The sequence below is a fragment of the Equus quagga genome, chromosome 16 (genome assembly GCF_021613505.1).
Source record: "Equus quagga isolate Etosha38 chromosome 16, UCLA_HA_Equagga_1.0, whole genome shotgun sequence".
NCBI lineage: Eukaryota > Metazoa > Chordata > Mammalia > Perissodactyla > Equidae > Equus > Equus quagga.
This window is the reverse complement of record NC_060282.1, coordinates 48,492,912-48,504,018: the sequence shown is the minus strand read 5'-3', so window position 1 is coordinate 48,504,018 and position 11,107 is coordinate 48,492,912. Positions and strand designations below refer to the sequence as shown.

Below are 11,107 nucleotides of genomic sequence, written 5' to 3'. Positions count from 1 at the left end.
GCACAGCCGTTAAGCTTGCACACTCCATTGAGGTAGCCCGGGGTTCACTGGTTCACATCCCGGGCAAGGACCTACACACCACTTATCAAGCTGTGCTGTGGCAGGCATCCCACAAATAAAATAGAGGAAGATGGGCACATATGTTAGCTCAGGGCCAATCTTCCTCAGCAAAAAGAGGAGGATTCGCAGTGGATGTTAGCTCAGAGCTCATCTTCCTCAAAAAAAAGAAAAAAGTTACCCTAATTTAAAATGACATTATTAATGTATCAAGTTATCCACCATCACTAATCATAAATAATTTTTATTCCTATGTAGGGCCACAACCACAGCAAAGTGAGTATCGTTGTAATTCTTCATAATCAAGGGTTTAAGACAATTGTGATCTCAAAGTGGAATCAAAAGACTTAGTCCTCATTCTCTGCAAGAACTTCTTTTGGCAAAAAGAAAAGAACAAAGGTAGACTTAAAACATTAACTGTATTTATACCAAATAAAGAAGGTGAGATAACACAACAAAGATGCTTTTGTAGCAGTTTGGCAAAATAAAAAAAGAAAATTTGAGGTTCAGCAACATACCAAAGTATAGACCATAAAAGAAAAAAAGAAAAGCCAAGAGGCGACACCAGTATTTACATTTCAAGCAGAGACTAGTTAAAAAAAAAATCCTCAGGGGCCGGCCCCATGGCTGAGTAGTTAAGTTCTCAAGCTCCGCTTAGGCGACCCAGGGTTTCACCTGTTCAGATCTTGGGCACGGACATGGCACCGCTCATCAGGCCATGCTGAGGCAGCATCCCACATGCAACAACTAGAAGGACTCACATCTAAAAATAAACAACTATGTACCAGAGGGCTTTGGGGAGAAAACAGAAAAAAATAAAATCTTTAAAAAAAATCCTCAATATTAAATTATTTTACATTTTAATTACTGTTTAGTTGTGTGTAATTTACTTTAAGTTTTTTTAAGGGCTAAGAGCATAAGTCAACATATTTGCATTAATACAGTTTTATGCATTAAACAATGTTTTAACAAAAATAATTCAAGGCAATATTGAGTTCATAAGAATTATTTTTTCTCCTTAAAGAAGTCCATACTTTACTCAAGATTAAGAAACCCAGGCAATTAGATATTTTACTTTACTTGTGAACTCAATTATTTTCACTTGAGTCTTAAGTGAAGAAAATTTTATCACCCACTTTAAATTCATCTGTATAGCCGTTACAATTATCTGGATTTTTTAAATTACAGCAATTGAAAGACAGTTTACAATAACGAATATATTCTGGACATCTGACCATCATTACTTATTTGGCCAACGCAGCTTGAGAAGGAGTAAAACAACACATCTCTCTTTGTTAGTTATCAATTGGGAAGAAGATGTACATTTTTCCTCAAATTAAGGGCTGATCAACTACAAAGGCTATAAAATCCCACCCTTGTGCATTTACAATTACCATGCTTTTTGATTGTAAAAGGATGAGTCTTTGGATCCAAATAAATGGCATTAAGTATTAGAACTAATTTTACTATATTTTAATATGAGGGCGTCCTTTTCAAAATCTCATTTCACACAATAGCCAAGACATGGAAGCAACCCAAGTGCCCACTGACTGATGACTGGATAAAGAAGATATGGTAGATATATACAATGGAATACTACTCAGCCATTAAAAAAAAAGACAAAATCATCCCATTTGCAACTACATGGATGGACCTTGAGGGTATTATGTTAAGCAAAATAAGCCAGACAGAGAAAAACAAACACGATGATTTCATTCATACGTGGAAGACAAACACACGGACAAAGAGAACAGTTCAGCAGTTACCAGAGGGAAGGGGCTTGGAGGGTGGGCACAAAGGGTGAAGGGGCACACTTATACGGTGACTGACAAATAATAATGCACAAATGAAATTTCACAATGTTGTAAAATATTATGACCTCAATAAATAAATACAAACTTTAAAAATCTCATTTCACATTATATTGTAAATTATCCAGATTACTTTGTAAAGTTATCTATTGTTAAAAGCCTGTTTCTTTTTTAAAAAAGCTATTATACTAGATGAAGGAAGAATATACACTCAATTGCTACCAGTGATTCCTTACAATCTTTGAACAATATTTTTTAAAATTACTCAACTACTGCACTGAACAAGCAACTAAAAGTTTTCACTATCAATTTGCTTCTTTACTGTCCACCGGTTTCTATTACTATTGGTTTCTTAGTGCCAACTATTAGTCTTCCTTTGGAGGTAGAATATTAACTTTACTTTTGTATAATCTTTTGGCTGTCAAAATTTCTAGATAAACTTAAAGTACCTGCTCCTTATTAAACAAGGACAAGATAAAAGAATTCATATAAGAAGTCTACATTTGGCAGCAAATGGATCACTGCACAATCCTTACAGGTATTTGCTCAGTTATTCACCTGAGAAAGGATGATTCCTCGAATCTTTCTAAATTAAGAAAGTGAGAGACAGCCCTGATGGTCTAGTGGTTAAGGTTTGGTGCTCTCACCGCTTTGGTGGCCCTGGTTTACTTCCCAGTCACGGAACCATGCCACCCGTCAGTTGCTATGCTGTGGCTGCACATCACATAGAAGATCTAGAAGGAATTACAACTAAGACATACAACCATGCACTGGGGTGAGATCTGTCTTTATCGTGATATCATAAATGAACTTACTGAAAAAATCTTGGGTCGGTCTTATAAATTACATGTAAAAATGAGATGGTGCAGACCCTTAGGAATTTTTTTAGATGACGATATCCTCCTAAGGATGTGAACACCATGGCAACCCCTTCATATCCAACAATTTTTCTTTATCATATACTCACTCCATGAGTTCCCAAAATTCGCCTATGTCACAAAATGGTTTTGTCATTTATTTTCTGTATCATCAAATACCTTCATTAATTTTCTCTTCAGAAAATGCTTATGTTGCTTTTATTTTAGATTCAACTAAACTTCTTAAATAGCCAACATTTTCACTATGAACTATAAGATTTCCATCTACTCTTTAGTAACTTCTATAAGGTATATTAACTTTAGCATAAAAGATATTCTATTCCACACATTTCCTGGTTTTGAGTAAAGAGTACTACTGCGTGGAATTAACTGCTATTGCCCCTATCAATTCTATAATATACTCCATCTATTTTTTTATACTGTTTCTATTTTATACACAAGTTATATACACTTTCCAAAATCTTGAGTGTCGGAATCTTTTTGTGAAAATGACCAAAAGTGAATCATGCTGGTACTGGAAAAACTATATTGATACTTATCAGAACGTACAATCAGTGCCTTTTAGATCCTTCCCAGCAATGATACTATGATTCTACATATATATGTTTAAAAGATATACTTATAAAAGGAAATCTGGAAAAAAATTCCTTAAATACCTCCCCAAATCCTATTATTCATGATACTAGACTTTATCATTAGTACTTATATTCTTTAAAATATACATAAGAACACAGTCACATTCTCATTAAAGAAGCTAACAAAGTTTTCACCAAAATCTTAATTCCATACTGCACCTTTGAGAGCCTCCCAAAGCCATACACACCAAATCTCTTAAGGAAAATGCATTATTATTTTCCAGCTGTGTACTCTAAATTTTCAAAACAATATGAATTTTATATGTATTTATCAATAACAACTATATTTAGTGAGAAAAATTCAAATCAATGAATGGGTATTAAGTAATCCAGACTAATAAAAACCATGTGAGTCAAACGAATTCACTCTCCAAGCACCTACTCAAATTTGAAGTGTGATAAATTCTTCTGAAAGGATAATTTTTATTTTACACCCAAAAGACTCAAATACCATTGACTATCCCTATAAATGTTTGTTCCAAAGTCCTGAAAAGTCACACATAAACCTGTAACAAATGCCATCACTTTAAATACTAGAAAAAATATTTTTTAAAATTAGCAATTCTGAAAATTAGTAAGAAATTGAAATCATTAAAGCATAACGCTGACCTAATAGGACAAAAATTTTATTTTTGTAATCTTTATTAATATATGATCATCCCCTAGGGTCTCACCTTATAGCCTTTTAAACAAATTCAAAAGCAATTTTACAGTTCATTTAAACTAATACCACACACTCCTACAACCTTAGCCACTTTACAAAACAAAGGAAAAGTTGCTTCAAAACTGCCGTCTTAGAAATGTTACCATAATAAAGAACGGCTCTATATTAACTCCTCCGGTAACCAACCACTGTATCTTAGATTGCCATGTACATCTTGATTGTGACATACAAAATGGATTCTGCTTTGGAAATTGGCTAACTGGGATGCAGATTTCTGCAGAGATACATAGTCGCAAAAACAAAAGAGGAGAAATAAACATTATAGGGCTGACTCAGACAACATAAACCTGGGAAAAATAAACCTTCACAAAAGTAGATACAGGGAAAGGAAAGACAACAAGAGATCAAGGTACCCAGATTCTCAGCCCATCAATATATAAATAATTTAACAGTGTTCAAATGGTTATTAGCTCCCAGGTACGACAAGATACATTTTCAAGGTGGAAAAGAAGTCATTAGAGATATTAATTTAGACCATCAGTAACCATCAGACTCTTAACATATGATGTCAGTGTAATTCAACTTAATCTCCAACCATGTGAAATTTTTAAGAATGTATTCCAAGGTAACAGTTAATTTAAAACCTACTTTAATAAATTACACATGCATTAAGTTGTCTGTATATATTCTCTATGTGTTATTTTAAAGCATTTTAAACATCTTTGATAATTAGAATAGCCATGTTGAAATTAATAAGTTTAGACAAACTGTCACTGACTTTAATGTATTATTGACCAAGAAAAGGTAGCTCAGAGCTTTAACTTTGAGTGAACTTGACAAAAATACGTCAGGGCACGTTTGAGAAATCTGTCCTTGTTACCTGACCACCTTTCTATTTTCTTCAGTGAATTCATGAGAAAAGAGTATTTTCAACAAAGTAGTATATCCAGTGCTTTGAAATGAAAAACAGTGGCCTAAAGCCTGAAGTCACTTTGGTAAAAGCAGAATACAAATGAATTTTCAATTCAGAATTACATATTTGCCAAAGTAGAGGATAAGCGGAATGGATAAAATTAATCCCAGTTAGTATTAAAAGCATTGGGAGAAGAAACGTCACAAAAAAATAAAGAAAAATAATGTTACAAAGAAAAAACAGAATATATATTTGGATAATTTGCAGTCTATTAATTCTATGACAACTAGCATTATTCAAAGTTTTTAATAACATTTCTGGTGAAATCAAACTCAAAATATAATACCTGGGATTCCTCCTTCTCCAAAGAAGAAATTAAACTAATTAGGTAATCTGTTCTCTGAAATACTCTGCAAATTCCAATTCACAAGAGGTATACAAAATAGGATAAATAATAAAAGGTGTGTATAGATGAAAAGCTACAATAATTCCAATTTTTGCTACCTCAGCAAGGTACTGTACATATATCACATCAATATAATAGAAATGGCACGGTTTCTGAGGACATGTTCCACATTTTATTTACATTTTAAGACTATCTTTAATCTCAAAATCACATATTCATACACTTATTTCCTTTTTGTTGATTTCACTTAAACTTAAATGCATGGTTTGTCAAACAAAGACTGTAAACAAATGTTTGCCATGTCTGTTAAATGTAACACACAGGAACAGCTTTGAACAGAAATTCATCGACCTCCTCTATGACATTTTTTTTAATTATAAATACAGGTATCAAAACAATCCTGAACATATTTTTGATACTACTAGTAGTCAGCACCCACACCGCTTCAAAAATTAACACAATTTGTGACAATATTCATTGTACCTGCTACTTTAGACAATTTCAACTGAAGCTCTTTCACTAAGCAAGATGGATAAAGCATGCCATTTCTGCTTTTCCTTCTTGAGATTTTTACTTTTCAGAAACACACATGCTTACACAGCCATCTGACACTTCTCGCCATGCTTTCATCTTGTGAATCTGAATTCTATTGTGAGTACTCCAGGTTGATGCTTAAATGACAGTTCCTTAACAAGAGAAAAAAAATTTGTGCTGCATTTTTCCTCCTGTTACCTAAAAACATAATGGGTGTACATATATTAAATATATTCTTACAAATGTCCAGGTCACGTTTACCAGCTGGAATTCTTTTACTTAATATGTAGGTATTCTGAATTGTGATATTTAATCAAGACACTAACATGAGTAGAAGATTGTTGATTTAAGACAAGTTTGAGATCCACTAAATTAATTGTTGTATGTTTGTCCTTCTGGTGGCTGTGGAAGCTTCATATTTTCTTTGGACATCATTAGACGTCTTAGCTCTTGAAGTACAACTTTAATGCTATATGAATTTTGCCATTTTGCTAACACTGGTATGCTCCGTGCATCCACCTGAAAGAGACGAAAGAATAAAATTAACTACCAAGTTTAAAGCACTATGGCACCAATTTATTAAACATACTTTAATAAGAAGCGCTTTTAAAAATTCATAGCCTGGCTCTATTTTCACAAAAGTGAACATTTTAAAACTACAGGTTCATATAAAACTTATGGAAAATATTCCTTCTTTAACAGGTGTTTCCTAAAAATGTGTGTCTTTTTTGTGTATGCACTTTTCTGTATTTTACAATAAACACGTCGTGAACTTTGGTCATCAGAAATAAACATTATATTAAATAACTACATTGTAAACGTATTTACAATGCCTTCTTGATAAGGTTGGAAGGTTGCTCTCCATTTCCAACGCCGCTACCCAAAATCTGAGCAATTTTCTCAGGGGGTTTAGAAAAGAGCTGTGAACCTGATCTCTGCTTTCAGATTTCTCTTTCCGATGTATTCTCTGCATTATACTAAATAAATCTTCCACTGTGGGAGACTGACATAATGGGGTTGGAGCTCCTTCAAAGGTTCATTCCCAGACAACTGTCATCACTTGACCTGTCTGGTGGTTTCCTGGAAAACTCCAACAGGGTTTGTCTTTATCTGACCTTAGCACTCACCCACTAAGTATCGCTTATTACCTACCCACCCACCTCCGCCTCCACGTCCACCCTAGGCATTTGTCAAAAATAATCAGTGTCAACTGTTTAATATCTCTGCATCCTGGGGAGGCAATAATAGGGGTAACAGGAAGGTGATCAAAATACTTCAGAGGAAAAGTTGGAAAATGAGACGTCCACATGCATCTTAACCAAGTGGGATTTATCCCAGAAATGCAAGATTCATTCAATATTTTAAAAGTCAGTCAGTGTAATATACCATATTAATAGAATAGAGAATAAAGCATGATTGTCTCAATAGACACAAAAAAGCATTGACAAAACCCAACAACCTTTCAGAATAAAAACACTCAACTAACTAGGAATAGAGGAGAACTACCTCAACCTAATAAAGGGCATCTACAGAAAATATCTGGCTAACATCATACTTAATGATGAAAGACTGAATGTTTTCCTCTAAGATCAGGAAGAAGAGAAGGATGTTTGCTCTCATCACTACTATTCAACACAATACTGGAGGTTGTAGCCAGGCAATCAGGCAAGAAAATGAAGTAAAAGGTAACCAGATTGAAAAGAAAAGAAGTAAAATTATTTCTGTTTGCAGATGACATGATCTTGTATACAGAAAACCCTAAGGTATCCATTAAAGAAACTATTAGAGCTAATAAACAAGTACAGCAAGGCTGCAGGATACAGGACAAATATACAAAAACTATGGCTGTGTCCTTGCAATGAATAATCTGAAAATAAAATTAAGAAAACAATGCCACAGGGGCTGGGCTGGTGGCACAGTGGTTAAGTTCAGATGTTCCACTTCAGGAGCCTGGAGTTTGCAGGTTTGGATCCCAGGTGCGCAGCTACACAACACTCATCAAGCCATGCTGTGGTGGCATCCCACACAGAAAATAGAGGAAGATTGGCACAGATGTTAGCTCAGCAACAATCTTCCTTGAGCACAAAGAGGAAGATATGCAACAGATGTTAGGTCAGGGCCAATCTTCCTCACCAAAAAAAATGCCATTTACCACAGGGTAAGAAAGAATAAAATAGATAGGTATAAATTTAACAAAACAACTACAGGACTCGGACACTAAAAACTATAAAATATTGTTGACACATTAAAGACCTACATAAATGGAAAGACATTCCATGTACATGGATCAGAAGATTTAATATTCAGATAACAATACAACTCAAATGATCTACAGATATAATGCAATCTCTATCAAACTTTCAACTACCCTTTTTTCTTTTGCAGAAATGCACAAGCTGACTCTAAATTCATATGAAACTACAAGGAACCCAGAATAGCCAAAGCAAGATGAAAAAGAACAACAAAATTTTTCCAATTTCAAAACTTACTTACAAAGCTACAGTAATCAATGGAAGTAGGAGTGATGACAGCAACATGGCAGCATGAGCTCACCCGGGACTCTCTCCCCACCAAATTACAACCAAAAAGAGCAACTGTTTTCCAGCCAAAAAACAAAATCCTAATAAGAGAAATCATCAGAGACCCACAGCAGCGGAATGATGGAGGGTGGAGAGACTGGAGCCGCCTCGAAGGAGCTGGAATGGGGTAAGAGAGAAATTCACTCCCTCCCCTAGAGAAGGGGATCACTGCCACCAGTGAGGGAAGGAGTAGGTGAGGGGCTGCGCATCTGCAGGATCGTCCAGAACTCCCACAGACCCGTGCAGGAGAAACCCTCAAACAGGGAAAGCTTTCGTGTGGGGGGACCCCATCAAGCCAGGGCCCCGGGAAACCAGAGAGCAAGAGCTGATCAGAATCCAGGTCTGTGCGCAAGAGAAAGTGCCCCTCCTCCCCCAACCCACGCTGTGCACAACCATCCAGGCTGAAGGCAGAGGGCTCAGAACGCACAGCTCTTGACCCCCATCTAGTGGCAACAGGCTGTAACTGCAACCGAATAATAGCATAATGCACAAAAACCGCTCTTCTACCATCCAGCAATTTATAAAAGCTCCAGTCCACAAGGAAAACAATAAAAACACAAACGTATGTCCTGAAGACTTGGAAATAGGTAAACTAAGTGAAGATGAGTTCAAAATAGCTATCATCAAAAAACTCAATGAGGTAAATAGAAATACAGAAAAACAAGTCAACGAGTTCCTGAGTTACTTCACAAAAGAGACTGAAACTATACAGAAGAATCAATCAGATATACTAGAGACGAAAAATACAATGGATCAGATAAAACAGAATATGGATTTCCTGAATGCCTGTGTAGACACCATAGAGGAGCAAATTAGCATAATCGAAGACAGATAGGCTGAATGGCTCCAGACAGAGAAAGAAAGAGAACTAAGAATTAAAAAAATCAGAAGAAAATCTCCGAGAAATAGATGACTCAATGAGAAAATGCAACTTAAGAATAATCGCAATTCCTGAGGGTGTGGCAAAGGAAAATGGAACAGAAGGTGTGCTCAACGAAAAAAAGATGAGAACGTCCCAAATGTAGGGATTGAGAGAGAAACGTGTGCAGAGGAATCTTTCAGATCTCCTAGATTTGTCAATGTAAAAAGACCTACTGCAAGGCATATAATAGTAAAAATGGCAAAAATGAATGACAAAGGAAGAATACTCAGGGCAGCAAGGCAGAAGAAAATAACCTACAAAGGAACCGCTATCAGACTTTCAGTGGATTTCTCTACAGAAACCTTAGAAGCTGGGAGAGATTGGAATGATATATTCAAAACTTTAAAGGATAAAATCTTCAGCCAAGAATACTATATCCAGCAAAAATATCCTTCAGATATGAGGGAGAAATTAAATCTTTCCCAGACAAACAAAAGCTAAGGGACTTCGTAGCCACAAGAACCACCCCCCAAGAAATCCTCAAGAAGACCCTCATACCTGAAAAAAACAAAAAAAAGGGAGAAAGGGTTCAGAAAACACACAGTAGGGAGACAAATAGAATCAGAATAGGATAGCAAATATTGAACTATAGCATTAGGATAAAGGGAAAGAAATCACCAAAGCAAAGACAATCTTATCACTCTAACCACAAACTCACAAGACAAGTTGGAATAAGAGATGAAAATAATAACTTAGGAGGGGAGGAGGAAAGGGACTGAAACAGTCTGGCTAAGGAAGTAAGAGACCACCAGAAAATAGACTATGTTGTACACGAGATTCTGAATACAAACTTCAGGGTAGCCACTACACTAAAAAACAGAACAGACGCACAAAACATAAATAAGGAAAAATCTAAGAAACCCAGCATAAGAAATTGCAGTATTAAATGGGTAGGCTAAAACACACAGGACGAGAAACGAAACACAGGAAAACCAGAAAACGAGCAACGGAATGACAGCATTAAGCCCTCATGCATCAATACTCACCCTCAATGTAAACAGATTGAACTCTCCAATAAAAAGACATACAGTGGCAAATGGATTAAAGAACAAGATCCAACAATTTGTTGCCTCCAGGAAACACACCTCAGCTCCAAGGACAAACACAGGCTCAGAGTGAAGGGTGGAAGACAATACTCCAAGCTAATAGCAAACAAAAGAAAGCAGGTGTCGCAATACTTATATCAGACAAAACAGACTTCAAGATAAGGCAGGTAAGAGAGACACAGACAGCCAAAACATAATGATCAAAGGGACACTTCATCAAGAAGAAATAACGCTTATAAATATCTATGCACCCAACACACGAGCACAAAAGTTCATAAAGCCACCATTAACAAACCTAAAAGAAGATATCAAAAATAACACAATAATAGCAGGGGACCTCAACACTCCACTGACATCAATGGACAGATCATCCAGACAGAAAATCAACAAAGAAACAGTGGAGCTAAACGAAAAGCTAAAACAGTTGGACTTAATAGACATATAGAACACTTCACCCAAAAACAGCAGAATGCACATTCTTCTCAAGCCCGCATGGAACATTCTCAAGGATAAACCATATGTTGGGAAACAAGGTAAGCCTCTACAAATTTAAAAAACTTGAAATAATAACAAGCATCTTCTCTGATCATAATGCTATAAAGCCAAAAATCAATTACAAGAAAAAAGCTGAGAAAGGCACAAGGATGTGGAGACTAAACAAC

General features: G+C 35.7%; 1 protein-coding gene across 1 annotated transcript in view; it reads right to left on the bottom strand.

Moving 5' to 3' along the window:
* Positions 1 to 3,991: 3,991 nt before the first annotated feature.
* UBE2V2 (ubiquitin conjugating enzyme E2 V2) overlaps positions 3,992 to 11,107 on the bottom strand; it is a 50,090-nt gene continuing 42,974 nt past the window's right edge. Inside the window, exon 4 of the mRNA XM_046642367.1 lies at positions 3,992 to 6,417. Coding sequence (XP_046498323.1) covers positions 6,271 to 6,417 — 147 coding nt within the window. The 3' untranslated portion in view covers positions 3,992 to 6,270. The remainder of the gene's footprint in view (positions 6,418 to 11,107) is intronic.